General features: G+C 42.2%; 1 protein-coding gene across 4 annotated transcripts in view; it reads right to left on the bottom strand.

The window, feature by feature from the left end:
* Positions 1-16,673, bottom strand: part of RAB11FIP3 (RAB11 family interacting protein 3) — a 166,005-nt gene that overhangs the window by 112,920 nt on the left and 36,412 nt on the right. For all 4 annotated transcript variants that reach the window (XM_074965711.1, XM_074965712.1, XM_074965714.1 and 1 more), the window contains exon 2: positions 1,518-1,611. In XM_074965711.1, the coding sequence (XP_074821812.1) occupies positions 1,518-1,611 (94 nt within the window). The remainder of the gene's footprint in view (positions 1-1,517; positions 1,612-16,673) is intronic.

The raw sequence follows: 16,673 nt of genomic DNA, 5'->3' as shown, positions 1-16,673 counted from the left end.
ACAAACATGACAGGACCTTGCCCTTAGGAGTTTACAGTACAAGGTAGATGCAATACCTTTTTCGGTATTCTAGGACAAAGATGACAAACAGTAAAAGATCAGAAGAATCTTATTACATCTGCTTCTTGTTCGACACTATTTACACATGCTATGTTCACTGGTGGTTAGAGTAAAAATTAGTGCTTTTGCATTAGCAATTTACAAGGTTCTACACCCTAATCCAGAATTAGCCACGCACTGCAAGCACTCCATTAAATCACTTGACTGTGTGCCTCTATTGACCAGCCCCATGGGAAAATTACAAGATTCAGTATATACTAAACCAAAGTGAGTTCTCCTAACTAGACTTACACTAATTTCAGCATATATTTATGAAAACCCATTTCTGATTAGTAGGGCTGTTGATTAATTGCAGTTAACTCACGCAATTATCTCAAAAATATTAATCCCTATTGAAAAAAAAACAACATTAATCGCAATTAATCGCAGTTTTAATCGCAGTGTTACACAATAGAAAACCAGTGGAAATTAAATATTTTCTGATATTTTTCTACATTTTCAAGTATATTGATTTTTGTTACAACACAGAGTACAAAGTGTACAGTGCTCACTTTATATTATTTTTTATTTCAAATATTTGTACTGTAAAAACAAACAACAAAAACCAGTCATCAATATGGATGCATGCCCTCTGGAATGGTGGTTGAAGAATGAAGGGACATATGAATCTTTAGCGCATCTGGCATACAAATATCCTGTGATGCTGGCTACAACAGTACCATAAGAATGCCTGTTCTCACTTTCAGGTGACATTGTAAACAAGAAGCGGGCAGCATTATCTCCTGCAAATGTAAACAAATTTGTTTGTCTCAGCAATTGGCTGAACAAAAAGTAGGACTGAGTGGACTTGTAGGCTCTGAAGTTTTACATGGTTTTATTTTTCAATGCAGTTATTTTTGTACATAATTCTACATTTGTAAGTTCAACTTTCAGGATAAAGAGATTGCACTACACTAATTGTATTAGGTGAATTGAAAAATACTATTTCTTTTGTTTTTTACAGTGCAAATATTTTTTTTATTATAAATAAATATAAAGTGAGCACGGTACACTTTGTATTCTGTGTTATAACTGAAATCAATATATTTGAAAAAGTGGAAAACATCCAAAACATTTAAATAAATGGTATTCTATTTGTGTTTAACAGTGCAATTAATCGTGATTAATTTTTTGAAATCGCTTGACAGCCCTACTGATTAGTTGTGAAATGCAATTTAGTAGCACAGAGTTTTTTTAAGTGCGTCTAAAACCAGTCTGCTTTGTTCTTCATACAATGCAGAAAATAATGGACCTCATGTTTCAACATTAATACTTTAAATAAGGTTTATAAGCTTTCTAAAGGGATCAGAAAACCCAGGAACTGTTTTTATCAAGCAATTGGTCTACAGGGTTAACTCCTTGAATTTCTAAATTTGATCTCTCTCCTTTGTTCATACTGTAATAGCAAACAAACTAACCTCCATTTCTGATAGCTTCGATCCCCCTATAGAAATCTTCAAAGCTGATTACTCCAAGTCCACTGGGGTCTAAATATTTTGTTAGGTCCTTCACCTGCAATTACAAAACCAGCATTATAAATTTCATGATAAAGCATTTCAAACACAGTACACTCCACTTATTTCGGAAGACTAATCAGATGGTGCTTTGTTGGATTGTGTCAAAGACAGCAGATTCAGCCTAACGATAGAAAATGGCAAGGAGTGCTGCTTAATTGACATAGTATTAACAAAAAATCCATTTAATGGGGACACAAGCAGACACTGCCAAGGGGTTAACTGGTATTTAATGAATCATTAAATGGGAGTAAAATTCTAAGTGCCAGTCTTAATACTGAAGCTGACCGACTAGGAGATACAAAGAGGAAATATAGTGAATATGAGTCAGTACAATAATTTTTGTTTCAACTTAATTTTTTTCAATCAGCACTTTAAAAAAAAGGTTTCTCTTAATTGGGACAGGTGCTTAATTTGGACAATGGGATGTCCACCAGGGGGTCCCAATTAAGAGGATTCATCAATAATGAACTAATCTGTGCTATGTATTTAGACATAATTGGAAAACCTTTCATGATTAGGCAATGTTTAAAGTAGGCAGGGAGTAGGGAAAAAAAAAAATCACATCAGCTTGCAAGGATTAGGAGGCTACTACTGAACAGGAGACAAGGAGTAATAAGACATTTCTGGCAAACTGGCAATGATTATTTTGGCATTTCAAATAGAATAGTTACAATTAGAGGGCAAAACTAAAGTCATTCCTCAACAGTCCAAACAAAGACTTCAAAAAGGTGTATCTAATTCCCTCAATGGCTGCTACTGAGCCTTTGTTTCAGACAAACAATTATAGAATAGTTTTCAGAGTAGCAGCCGTGTTAGTCTGTATTCGCAAAAAGAAAAGGAGGACTTGTGGCACCTTAGAGACTAACAAATTTACTTGAGCATAAACTTTCGTGAGCTACAGCTCACTTCATCGATGCAAATCATCCAATGAAGTGAGCTGTAGCTCACAAAAGCTTAAGCTCAAATAAATTTGTTAGTCTCTAAGGTGCCACAATTACAAAATAGTTCATTCTAAGGATGTTGAAACAATTAGCCACTTTTTCCTAGGCTGCTATTTTAGCAAGTTGCCCTTTCAAGTGACATTGAGGCACCTTTATATATCTTAAAGTCATATACTCTAGGTCTAAAACAAAAAAGAAAGCCCAGACACTGAATAAAGGCACAAAGGGAATTATAGAATTTGTTTCATACTGCTGTACTAAAAAGAGGTCACAGAACTTTCTCAATTCACATTTTCCTTTCCCTCCCCAACTTTACTATTTATAGAACCCATTAGGAAGCTTGGATTTAGTTTCCTTATTGACTCCCCCCCCACCAAATCCATTATGAACACAAACTACTTTCTGATTCCAGTTGCTCGGAGTTGCATGTTGCTGGATCTTGGATTATTTCTCTATTTTTGCTTGTACTTGGCAAAAAAGGTGATGAGACACAACATTTATTTTGAGAAAAAACCTTGCACCTAAAAAGAATCTGAGAACAAGCAAGAACAGGAAAAGCAGGAGTTTGGAGTTTACCAAGCTTAGCAGTATCCCTTTGAGTTGTCAATGTGTCATGAATGTCTCATCATTGTACACCGGTCTGTATTTATATATAAAAAGCCACCCACACATGCACTTTAGTGACATTTAATTGAACTTTCCATGGTTCCCTGACATTCTCATGCATGATTTCTAACATTTCCAAGAGGGAAAGAAATACATCATTGCTTCAGAAAGACTCCACCTACCAAAAACAACTGCTAACATACCATTAATGCACAGGAAGTGACAAGCAATAAACCACAAACATTTTAAGGTGTACGTCTTCTCCAAGTAACTTGTGAAACTAAAAACAGTGTGATGTATAGGTTTGGTTACTCTTATGAATTTTCTGTGTTGGAATATTTTTGCTTTTAAAAGAACGAAGAGCATGTTAGCCAGCAAATTGCTCAGAGAACCTAATTATGGGAAGATTTACCTTACCCTTAAAAAACAAAAAAAACACTGTACAATACTGAAAAACAAAAAGTTAAGATATTGCATTTTGATATGACTTGTGCAGATTTAAGGATCAAATCCTCATATGGCAGACTGAAAAAATGTACACTAATTTAAGAATAAATTAATGCCCATTTTCTTCATTTCAAGCTTATCTTATGTAGAAAAAAACAAAACAGACTGGCAAATAATGGAGTTTTCTTCGCAGCAACTCACTTTACCGTCTAAAATCCCATTTCCAACCTACCTCCTGACAGTTCTTTAGGGCTGAAGCGGCCCTCTCCAAAAATTCATCTTGGGTCTAAGACAACCCAGGGCCAGATCCTCAGCTAGTGTATAGTGTCAGAGATACACTGAAATCAGTAGAGCGAATGCTAATTTACATCAACTGAAGGGTTTCCCCAAGCATGGAAATTAAGTAAAACCAATTCTGTCATCTTGCGGGGGTGGGGCATTGTTTGGTTTTATTTTAAGTAAGTGGAGGTGGAAAGCTAAAACCAAACCACTTTTCCTGTTTTTGGAAAAAAAAGTATTTGTTAGTACACAGGTAAACTGCTGAACCCACATTTCAGACTTCGATTTTAATCAGAGTCAAGTTTCCTGTCAGATTGAAAAAGGTATTTTAAAATAAAATAAGCACATGAGAACGTGTATCAGTGCACATAATTTCAAATAAGTTACTGTTCCACCATGAGCTATAAGGAACTGCAACTATGGCTGTACTTTGCCTAGCACAACAGTGCTGCAATCTTGCCTGGGGCCTATGGGCACCATGCAATATAAAATTATAATAAACCCTTGTGGAGACTGTGTGTTGAATGTTAAACTGCATGGTTACTGGCAACACTACTGAGTCGCATTAACCCACCGGTGCCCAACCCCAGTGTGGCACACCCAGCAGATAATCCCCCTCTGCACACAGGCACAGACAGACCGGATCCTTGGAAACTCACCACCAATCCACTGCCATATCACACCAATACTCACAGGGCCAGATTTCCCTGTGAACCTAAGACAGCGAGAACACCAACTAGAGAATTCCTTTTCTTTAGGGGGAATCTCCACAGGCATGAAATCGGTAGAGGCAGTTCCATCATCTTGTAGGTGTGAAAATGAGCCTCCCACATGTAAAGGGAATGTGGATCAAAGCTCCACAACACCCAGTTCTCCACTGGCATCAGGTTGCTGAGGATCCTTCCATGTCAAGTTGACACTGGGGGCGTGAGGGGGGAAGTGTGGGGGGGGGGGAAAAGGAGAGAGAGACAGACACAGAGGACTTTAAATTGAACTAGAGCCAGGCAACTGAAAATCAGGGAGCTGGATCTGGCTCCCTGATGCCACCCACACTCTCAGTCAAGACTCAAACATTAGCACAGGGGCACCCCTACAGCTTAGGAAACAGAAGCTGAAGTTTATATACATGGCCACATCAGCAATGAAGGATTGCAAACACACCATTCAGCCCTTGGGGCATATGTTGTTACTGTCAAGAGACCCCAAATCCTACGCATCCATACACAAGCTACATTTAAATCCTAAAAAGAGAGAGACAGATTCTCTGCATGGCCTAGCTGAATCTCTGCTATGCACACATATACATCTCCTCTCAGACACCTAGCGAGAGAGAGAGACACTGACCATGCACAAGTGCATACTTGCACAGGCCATTGGTTTCCTCTCTCTTGTTCTACGTTAGTACATATTACTACAACATGCTACACACATATTTAAGAAGTTGCAAGAAAGAAATACTATGCAATATACTGCAATTTCTATTTCTCAAAAAGGCAGATTTATGGTGAGTCAACGTGTGGAACTCCTTGCCAGAGGATGTTGTGAAGGCCAAGACTGTAACAGGGCTCAAAAAAGAACTAGATATGTTCATGGAGGATAGGTCTATCAATGGCCATTAGCCAAGATGGGCAGGGATGGTGTCCCTAGCCTCCGTTTGCCAGAAGCTGGGAATGGGCGACAGGGGATAGATCACTTGATGATTACCTGTTCTGTTCATTTCATCTGTGGCACCTGGCATTGGCCACTGTTGGAAGACAGGATACTGGGCTAGATGGACTTTTGGTCTGACCCAGTATGGCTGTTCTTATGTGAGCAGTCAATCTTAACTGCATTTCCTGATGTATGCGAGCTTAACTATGAATCCATAACAATACAGTAGTGTGTATTTTTGCATTAAATAGAGAAATAATAAGTGAGAGAGTTACAGTTTATAAGTCAATTGGGGGGGGGGGCGGGAAATCATATCTTTGACATAAAAACCGAAACAAGATTTGATAAAGCTACTTATGTAGTTATCAGCCATCCACATTAACACAAACACAGGGGAAAAAAGAAAAAACAAGCTTCTTATACTGAATCGATATTTTGCTTTCTGAAAAGAGCAGGATTTATTTTAAAAATCAATCTTTAACTTCAGCAATGTCTTTTGACCATCTTTAACTATGCATAAGCATTATGGAGTATATCACACAGAATCATAGGACTGCAAGGGATCTCGAGAGGTCTTCTAGTGAATGTCTGTTAAAGCATCCTCCTTTTAAAATGCATAATGCCTGAGGTTTAATTACTTGTCAACCAATAACCTGCTTCAGTAATGATTTCTGGAACTACATTTCCTTCACCCAAGACCAAGCTCAGAATTGTGTGTGATTTCAGAATGGCCTGCTATCATTGCTGTTAAACAGCACTCAGAGAGAGAAAATAATTTTTTTTTTTAAAACTCTTCAAAGCTATTCTTTCCTCTTCCCCTAACAGCTGGTCACATCTGAAGTGTTTTGGATGACATATTAAAAGGATGCTAATAAGAGTATTTTTTTTCTTCTTGTTATTAATACAAAATGGCTACTTGATTATGCCCCAAAACTTGTAAAGAAATGAGGACAAGGAAATATATCCTTATTTTACTCTTTACACATACAAACTGAATTGCTGAGAAACCCTGTCTTGGGGGCGGTGGAAATTGATGCTGAGATTTCATTCACATAACACACTTGAACATTCAAAGCAGGCCAACTACCAAGCTTAATCTTCCAGGTACACAAATTGCATCTATGCTGCAGTGAAATACATCAGATTATCTTGGATCAGTGAAAAGGATTTAGTATTGGAATTATTCCTCCCTCTTATGGGGAAAAATTCCTTCTCTGGTCTCTTCAGTTATCCAAAAGGTATACAAGTACCAAGGTAATACAGGGAGGTACCGGAGATAAAGATAGGAGGGGGAAATTTTGGTGTTCCTACCAGTAATCTCAGGAAATATCTATATCTATTTATTTATTTGGGGTGGGGGAGGAAATCAAGAGAAGGGGATGCATTTTGGTGGGATGTTTTAAACACCTACACAAGTAACTTGTTAAAGTTTGCGCTATTCTGAATGCAAAATATATGCAGTGGAGGCAGGCCAATCACATGTCTTATGCTCAAACAGAACCCTGATCCTACAGGAAGCAGGCAGATTCAAGGGAAGAAACAACTATCAAACTAAGGTCACAGCTATGTAGTCCTTTATCAGTAGGGAGAACCATCTGAGTTAGAAAAAATTCTACACTTGTTTTCACATGGGGAAAGATACGCTTAGACAGAGTCCAGCAAGTGATGGGAAAACAACCCACAAAACCACAGCATACAGCCAGTGATGAGCTGCCAAAATCTTAACAACCGGTTCCCTATAAAAAGTTCTGATTTAAGGGATGTGCCCCAGTATGTATTTTTTGTACCAACAGGGTTACCATACGTCCGTATTTTCCCAGGAAGAATTTTTAAAATTTAAAAATTCCTCCCTGACGGCGATTTAAGAACCAAAAAGCCTGACCTGTCCGGGAAAAAACGGGTGTGTTAACCCTGCTTAAAGTTCTCTTTTAAAAAGATGGGCCTGAACTAGAAATGAGCTCTGTTTCACATATGTGGGTCCCCACTGCTCCCTGGGGGTGTGCTAAGATGACCAGATGTCCCGATTTTATAGGGACAGTCCCAATTTTGGGGTCTTTTTCTTATATAGGCTCCTATTACCCTCCCACCCACCGTCCTGATTTTTCACACTTGCTGTCTGGTCACCCTAGAGTGTGCATATGTGTGGGTCCCAGCTGCTCCCTGCCCCCCTCATTGAAGCAGGTGTGCAGGGTTACTGCCCTGGGAACTGCAGGGCACCAGTGGACGTGGGGCCAGCTGCAGACAAGGGCGTGGGGCAGGGCTAGCTAGAGGCAGGGTGTCATAAATAGAAAGGGAAGGGTAAACCCCTTTAAAATCCCTCCTGGCCAGAGGAAATCTCCTCTCACCTGTAAAGGGTTAAGAAGCTAAAGGTAACCTCGCTGGCACCTGACCAAAATGACCAATGAGGAGACAAGATACTTTCAAAAGCTGGTAGGAGGGAGAGAAACAAAGGGTTTGTGTGTCTGTCTACATTTTGTCTTTGCCGGGGATAGACCAGGAATGAAGCCTTAGAACTTTTAGTAGGTAATCTAGCTAGGTATGTGTTAGATTATGATTTCTTTAAATGGCTGAGAAAAGAATTGTGCTGAATAGAATAACTATTTGTCTGTGTATCTTTTTTGTAACTTAAGGTTTTTGCCTAGAGGGGTTCTCTATGTTTTGAATCTAATTACCCTGTAAGGTATTTACCATCCTGATTTTACAGGGGGGATTTCTTATTTCTAATTCTATTTTTATTAAAAGTCTTCTTGTAAGAAAACTGAATGCTTTTTCATTGTTCTCAGATCCAGGGGTTTGGGTCTGTGGTCACCTATGCAAATTGGTGAGGCTTTTTATCCAACATTTCCCAGGAAAGGGAGGGTGCAAGTGTTGGGAGGATTGTTCATTGTTCTTAAGATCCAAGGGTCTGGGTCTGTAGTCACCTAGGCAAATTGGTGAGGCTTTTTACCAAACCTTGTCCAGGAAGTAGGGTGCAAGGTTTTTGGGAAGTATTTTGGGGGGAAAGACGTGTCCAAACAGCTCTTCCCCAGTAACCAGTATTTGTTTGGTGGTGGTAGCGGCCAATCCAAGGACAAAAGGGTGGAATATTTTGTACCTTGGGGAAGTTTTGACCTAAGCTGGTAAAGATAAGCTTAGGAGGTTTTTCATGCAGGTCCCCACATCTGTACCCTAGAGTTCAGAGTGGGGGAGGAACCTTGACACAGGGGGTGCAGGGCTGGCTGCGGTCAGGGCAGGGGGTGTGGAGCTGGCTGTAGACAGGAGGGTGCGGGGTTGGCTGGAGACAGGGGCTGGCTGTGGGCAGGGCAGGAGGTGCGGGGGTGGCTGGCTGCGGGCAGGGGATGCAGGGGTGGCTGGAGACAGGGGCTGGCTGCGGGCAGGGTAGGGGGTGCATCAGGGACTGGCTGCAGGCAGGGGCTGGCTGCAGGCAGGGCAGGGAGTACGTCAGGGACTGGCTGGAGGCAGGGGGTGCGGGGGTGGCTGGAGGCAGGGTGGTGGGTGCTCACGGGGAGAGCGGCTCGGAGCAGCCAGAGCAGCAGGACGCAGCCCAGGCCCAGCAGAGCAACCGGGGACCCACCAGGCAGCAGCGGGAGCCCCAGGGCCAGGGGTCGGGAGAGCAGCAGCAGCAACAGGACTTGTGCCCAGGGCCAGGCGGCAGCCACATGGCTCCCGCAGCGCAGCGCCCCCGGCGGCAGGAGGAGGAATTACATCACTTCCAGGCCGGAGCCAATCAAAGCCTCAGAGCCCCCTGCAGGGAAGTGGGTTAACAACCGGTTCTAAAACTGCTTCAAAATTTAACAACCAGTTCGCACGAACCGGTGCGATCCAGCTCACAACTGCATATAGCTGGACCTAATAAAAGGGGGAAAGACAGGTGTTAGCTGGAGACGCGAGACCTGACTGGACACTCCTGGAATGGACCACAGGATAGCTCCCAGATAACAGATGATTCTGGGAACTTAGAAGTGTGCTGAAGAAGAATGTCCAAACAATCTCCAAGATCCTTCCTGTCCCATGAGCAAAAGATGGGAAAGCAGAAGATTCTAGAAGTGAACTGCTGGGTGGAGAGGTTTGGTTTTGTGGAATGTTGATCCACCTTTTACAGGGAGAAGGGACTGTATTGTTTGGATGTCCTCCACCTCACTAGAAGAGGGACCAACCTCCAGGACAGGCTAGCTAGAGTAGTCAGGAGGGGGTTAAACTAACAGCAAAAGGGGAGGGTAAAAAGAAAAAAAAACCATACATATGAGCACTCAGTACAAAATCAAAATGTTGAGAAGAAAAAAAAAATCAAAGAACCAAAAAGACAGAAGGAATTCTTTAATTCTGCTAGGAGCCTGGGTAACAAACAGGGCAAACTGGAATTGCTCATTTATGAGTTACTGAAACCTGGTAGGATGATTCATATGACTGGAATGTTAAAACCAATTACTAGAACCTATTTAGGAAGGATCGAGTGGGCAAAAGAGAAGAGGGGATGGTACTATGTCTAAAACGGAATTACCTGTTTCCCAGTCACTGATAACTCAGAAGAAAGTTATCTTGAATGCTTCGGGATCAACAGAGAAAGCTCACAGTGGGGTACTAATTGCTGTCTGCTACATCACCAAATCACACTAGGGAACAGGAGGACTGCTTCCTTACACACCTGCGTGATCTCGGGGGACTTCAATTTGAGTGACATATGCTGGAGGTCTCATGCTGCCAGTACTAAACACATCACTGGAATTTGTAAACATGATAAACGACCATTTTCTAACAGGGGAATTCTACATTAGACCGTGTCCTAAGAGATCAAGAGGAACTGATCACAGAACTAAGAATTAATGGTAGCTTAGGTACAAGTGATGTTGACTGGATCACATCTATAATGTGTAAACAGAATGAAGACCAGACCAGTAATATATATACTTGGTGCTTTCATAGGGCCAACTTCTCAAAGCTCAAAACAATTATGAGCCAAATCAGCTGGGAGGAAGAATTTAACCAGAAAAGTGAGAGTGATAATTTGGAATCATTTAAGAATACCTTAGTAGATGCCCCAAAAGCCATAAACGAGGAAAAGGGCCTGTGACAAAGTCAGGCTGGACAGCTGTAAGAGGGTGGGGGAAGGCAGGTATATTAACCCTAGAATGATAAAGGCCTATTATGTTATACCAATTTTTAAAGAGGGTAAACCGGATGATCTGGGTAATTATAGGCCTTTCAGCCTGACATCGAATCTGAGAAAGAATGGAGCAGCTGATGTGGGACTGTATTAATAAAGAATTAAAGGCCAGTAATGTAATTAAGCTTATGGAAAACCGCTCCTACAAAACTAACTTTATTTCTGCGATTATGAGTTTGTTTTATAAAGGTAATGTTGCTGACAGAATATTTGACTTGGTGCTGCAAAATATTTTGATTAGAAAACTAGAATGATATAAAAACAAACATGTCACATATTACATGGATTAAAATATGGCTAACTGATGGGGAATCATCATAGAGTAGGTGTGTTTCCAGTGAGGTCCTGCAGGGATCACTTATTGGCCCTATGCTATTTAACATTTTTATCAACGACCTGGAAGAAAAAATAAAATCATCGCTAATATAATTTGCGGATGACACAAAAATGGGGGGGAAATAAAAAATGAAAACAGCAGGTCACTGACAGAACTATCTGGATTGCTTAGTAAACTGGGCGGAAACAAACTGTGTTTTAATATGACAATGTAAATGTATAAGTCTAGGACAAAGAATGTAGGCCATACTACAGGACGGGGGACTCTATCCTGGGAAACAGTGACTCTGAAATAAGTTGGAGATCATAGTGTATTATTAGCTGAACATGAGCTCCCGGTGAGACAATGTGGCCAAAAAAGCTAATACAACCCTTGGATGCATAAACAGGGGAATGTTGAGTAGCAGTACAGAAGTTATTTTACCTCTATATTTGACACTTGTATGACCACTGCTAGATTCCGATGTCCAGTTCTGGTGCCCACAATTCAAGAAGGAGGTTGATAAATTGGAGAAGGTTCAGAGGGGAGCCATGAGAATGATTAAACGATTAGAAAATATGCCTCAATCTATTTAGCTTAAGAAAGAGAAGGTTAAGAGATGACTTGATCACAGTCTAGAAGTACCTATATGGGGAACAAATATTTAATAATGAGATCTTCAATCTTGCACAGAAAGGTATAACACAATCCAATGTCTGGAAGTTGGTGCTACACAAATTCAGTTTGGAAATAAGGCATACATTTTAACAATGAGAGAAATTAACCCTTGGAACAATTTACCAAGGGTCATGGTGCATTCTCCATCATTGACAATTTTTGAATCAAGACTGCATGTTTTCCTAAAAATATGTGCCCTAGGAATTATTTTGGGGGTGTACTGTGGCCTGTGTTATACAGGAGGTCAGATGATGATCACTATGGTCCCTTCAGGCATCAGAATCTTTGGAATGTGTTTCCATTCTGTTTTGAAACAACTTTTTGAATATTTTCACAAAAAAGAGAATTTATCAAAATGTCCACAAGTGGACAAATCTTGAGCTTTGAGGTCATTCTGGATCAGCCAGAGCATGAATTTGAACCTAGATCTCCCATGTCCCAGGCCAGTGCACTCATCACTAAGCTAGAGAGAGTCAGTCACATGTATACACTAGTTAGAGAATTTCATTTGGACAAAAAAATGATACAATAAGCTCGATTTGCAGCTCCTCTTCTGAAACTGCCAGGGAGTAGCACAAATAAAACGGTCTCACAACCACTTTGAGGCCAACCTTCTGTATCCCATTCTCCATCTCTCTTCCTCCAGAAGAGACTTCCAATAACTCAAAAAAAGGTTAACTAGAGAAGAAAAGCATCTGCGCTGTCAAATCCAGTCTAAAATGATAGGACCAAGCTAGCAATCTCATATTACAAAAAGATAGAAAGAGTTAAACTACTGGTTAGAGCACCTTTGTTTTTGTAGCTGCAACATTGAGTTACCCAATCAAGCCTGGGTAAAGCGCTGTATCTGCCCATTATAAATTCCTCTTTTTGAAATCTCCTCCCCACTTTCTGCTCAAGCCACCACAACCCAGGTACAGTGATCCAATCCCTGTAGAATATTAAGAACCCTTCTTGAACCACTGGACTAATTTCTCTCGGGTAATAATTTAAGTCAGTCATCTTGCTACCAAAACAATTCCAGAGATGCTCTTTCCTTATTAGGCAGCTTAGCACACAAATAGGGGCCAGGATCTCCTGGTTCAGGTTTAAAGTGTTGGAGGAAAGGTAAATGTGTGCAGTAACACACTTTAACGAAAAGGAATAGAAGTCTTAAGACAAGACTGCCAGATTCCTGACCCTTTAGGCTAACACAATAGTCATGTGGCATACCACCTTTCAGTTGACAAACTTTAAAAAAAACAACCCACAAATGATAGGTTCAGAGCTGCCTTCAGGACTGGGATTCCAAAGAGGGGGGGAAAAAAAGAGACATGAGTAGTGGTGGATGAACTAAAAAGGCTGCTCAAAAGGAAAATGACCACCAAGCTAATTTTTCCCCAAGGGCATTAAGTGCCAAAGCCTGTACTTACAGAACAGCAGCAACAAACTGACCTCTAACTTTTCCATAGGACATCTGGATACAAAAGTTATGATATGCCACCACAACAGAAGATGGAATCTCAGGGCCTGTACAATGATCTGGAGCAAATCCATAGTCTAGGACAGGCTATCCAACCCCAAGAGCACAGAATAGTCTGAGAAATATACCTCAACCTGAGCAACTCAGCTCCATCCCCGAAAAAGTTGGGCTAATAGTCTCATTCTAGTAGAGAGACCCGTCAATCGTGACCTGAGCCATAGCTACAACTCACCCATCCACCTGGCTGATACATGATGAGCACCTTCTGTGCAGCACCCCGGATGCATTTTGATACCACGATAGCCTGCCTGTTGCCTCGAGAGCCCTTCTCTGAGCAGGAAGCGGTGAAGTGGAGAGAACACTGTTAGCTCTTCCCTCTCCAGCAATTAGGGGAAGTCTCTCAAGCACACCTTTGGAAACGAGTATTGAGATGCTGGATCATTGGAGCGTTTGCCTTCTATGCTAAGCCACATGATTGAATGAGGTTGCTTAGACCTTGCTTCTTGATCTAATAAGGAAACTTCTTTCTTGCAGCCTGCCTCCAAGATAAGATCAAACGCTGCCTACTCCTTCCCCTTCAGGAGAATTTGAAGAGAGGCTTGGTATCTCTGTTTAGCATGGATTGTCAAAGCGAAATGAGGAAGGAAAGCCATTCCCAAGGAGATACTGGCTATGCTCTAAAAATACTTTGGAAATTAATGTTGGAAACGCAGGACAGATGAGGGATTAAGTCAGTTTCACTCTGATGCTCTCACTGGCACTTCAGAGGAAGAAAGTGCAATTCTCTTCCGTGGGACGAGAATTTCAAAAATGCAGAAAGAGGGGCAGGTAAATGCAGCTGTCATAAATATAAAAGGAAGGGTAAACACCTTTAAAATCCCTCCTGGCCAGACGAAAAACCCTTTCACCTGTAAAGCGTTAAGAAGCTAGGATAACCTCGCTGGCACCGGACCAAAATGACCAATGAGGAGACAAGATACTTTCAAAGCTGGAGCGGGGGGAGAAACAAAGGGTCTCTCGGTCTGTATGATGCTTTTGCTGGGAACAGAAAAGGAATGGAGTCTGAGAACTTAGTAAGTAATCTAGCTAGATATGGGTTAGATTGTTTTGTTTAAATGGCTGATAAAATAAAGTTGTGCTGAATGGAATGTATATTCCTGTTTTTGTGTCTTTTTGTAACTTAAGGTTTTGCCTAGAGGGATTCTCTATGTTTTGAATCTGATTACCCTGTAAGGTATTTATCATCCTGATTTTACAGAGGTGATTGTTTTACTTTTCTTCAATTAAAATTCTTCTTTTAAGAACCTGATTGCTTTTTCATTGTTCTTAAGATCCAAGGGTTTGGGTCTGTGTTCACCTCTGCAAATTGGTGAGGATTTTTATCAAGCCTTCCCCAGGAAAGGGGGTGTAGGGTTTGGGGAGGATTTTGGGGGGAAAGACGTTTCCAAGCGGGCTCTTTCCCTGTTCTATATTTGTTAGATGCTTGGTGGTGGCAGCAATAAAGTCCAAGGGCAAAAAGGTAAAATAGTTTGTACCTTGGGTAAGTTTTAACCTAAGCTGGTAAAAATAAGCTTAGGGGGGGTCTTTCATGCAGGTCCCCACAATCTGTACCCTAGAGTTCAGAGTGGGGAAGGAACCTTGACAGCAGCAGTCCCATATTTCGACTCTACCTTTAAAGCAGTCTGCCAGAGGGCTCTGAAGTGCTTTTACAGTATGGACTGTCACTTGACAGATTCTTTCATTACTCACAGCTCCTCCTGATCTCATTTCCACACTGTTATAGTGCCTTGAATATATGAAAAAAATATTAGGGTAGTCATAAGTAGACAAGCCAAAAATAAATTCACTTTAAATGGAATAGGTGCAGCTGTTTGGCTAAGCCTCCACATTTTCTGTGTATTATTTCCTCTCCCCATAGGCATGTGTGTACATATTGGGAACAAAGCTCCCCTCATTACCTGCAGCTTCCACAGATCTGACCAGTCCACGTCACTTTGGTGTAAAGTTCAACTGACTAAATCTGCTGATATCAAATAAATTATGCACAAAGCTGGTTTATGGAGTCGTGTGCTGTAAGGAAAAAAGAGTGAGGTTCAAAGGTCATGTCCTAGGACCTTGTAGGGCTGGAATAAAGGGCTATTGCCTAAGAAAGCACTTTTTTAAAGAATATGCTGATAACATACTACAGAGACTTGACCTTTGTGGGTGTATAAGAATGTCCAAGCACACAAAGGGACTCCTGGATGAACTCAAGGCTTTCACTTGTTTAGTATGGTGATTAAACTATGGGCTTGGCTACACTTCCGAGTTAGAGCGCATTAAAGGAGCCCCGGGCGCACTCGCTCACTACCTGTCCACACTGGCCAGGCACGTAGAGCGCTCTGACGCCGCAGCTAGAGCGCTCCTGGTACTCGACCTCAGTGAGTGGAATAATGTTTTGTGCACCCCTCCTGGAGCACCGCAGCGCCAGTGTGGACACCCTGGTCCATTAGTGTGCTCTGATCGGCCTCCAAAAGTGTCCCACAATGCCTGTTCTAGCCACTCTGGTCATCACTTTAAACTCTACTGCCCTGCCCTCAGGTGACCAACCATCAGACCTGCCCTTTAAATTCTCTGGGAATTTTGAAAATCCCCTTCCTGTTTGCTCAGCCAGACGTGGAGTGCTCTGTGCGAATCTTTCCAGGTGACCATGCCTCCATGCGCTCCCCAGCATGGAGCAATGGCAAGGTGCTGGACCTCAGTGTTTGGGGGAAGGAAGCTGTCCAGTCTCAGCTGTGCTCCAGCTGTAGGAATTACAATACCTTCGGGCAGATATCAAGGGACATGATGGAAAGGGGCCATGACCGGGACGCACTGCAGTGCAGGGTTAAAGTGAAGGAGCTGTGGAATGCCTACCGCAAAGCTCCTGAGGCAAACAGCAGCTCTGGTGCCGTCCCTGTGACCAGCCATTTCTACAAAGAGCTGGATGCGATACTTGGGGGCGACCCAACTCCACTCAGAGGACCACCATGGACACTTCAGAGCCCAGTGGAACCAGGCAGGGGGAGGAGGAGGAGGAGCAGCAGCAAAGCGGGAGCGAGGGTGCTGAGGCAGAGGAAGACACCCCGGAATCCCTAGATGCATGCAGCCAGCCCCTGTTCTCAAGCCAGGAGGAAGGTAGCCAGTCACGGCAGCTGGTGCTTGGGGAAGGACAAAACACCAGAGGAGGTTCCCAGTAAGTGGCTTTTATTTTGGGAAGGAAGTTATTCGGTGCGGGCTCTTGGGGTGAGGAGGATTAGGGCTGCATGCATGCCTAGATGCGGAATAGGGCGTTGATGTGCTCTCTCACATCGCGGTAACTGGCCTCCGTGATCTCTTCAAAGGTCTCATCCAGAACTTGGGCAATGCACTTGCGCAGGTTTCGCGGGAGAGCCACTGTGGTCCTTGAGCCAGTAAGGCTAACTTGTCCGCGCCACTGTGCCGTGAGGGGCGGGGGGACCATTGCTGCACACAGGCAAGCTGCATATGGGCCAGG

Source organism: Natator depressus, chromosome 10 (genome assembly GCF_965152275.1).
Source record: "Natator depressus isolate rNatDep1 chromosome 10, rNatDep2.hap1, whole genome shotgun sequence".
NCBI lineage: Eukaryota > Metazoa > Chordata > Testudines > Cheloniidae > Natator > Natator depressus.
The sequence above is the reverse complement of the archived record's forward strand: the minus strand, read 5'-3'. Positions and strand labels throughout refer to the sequence as shown.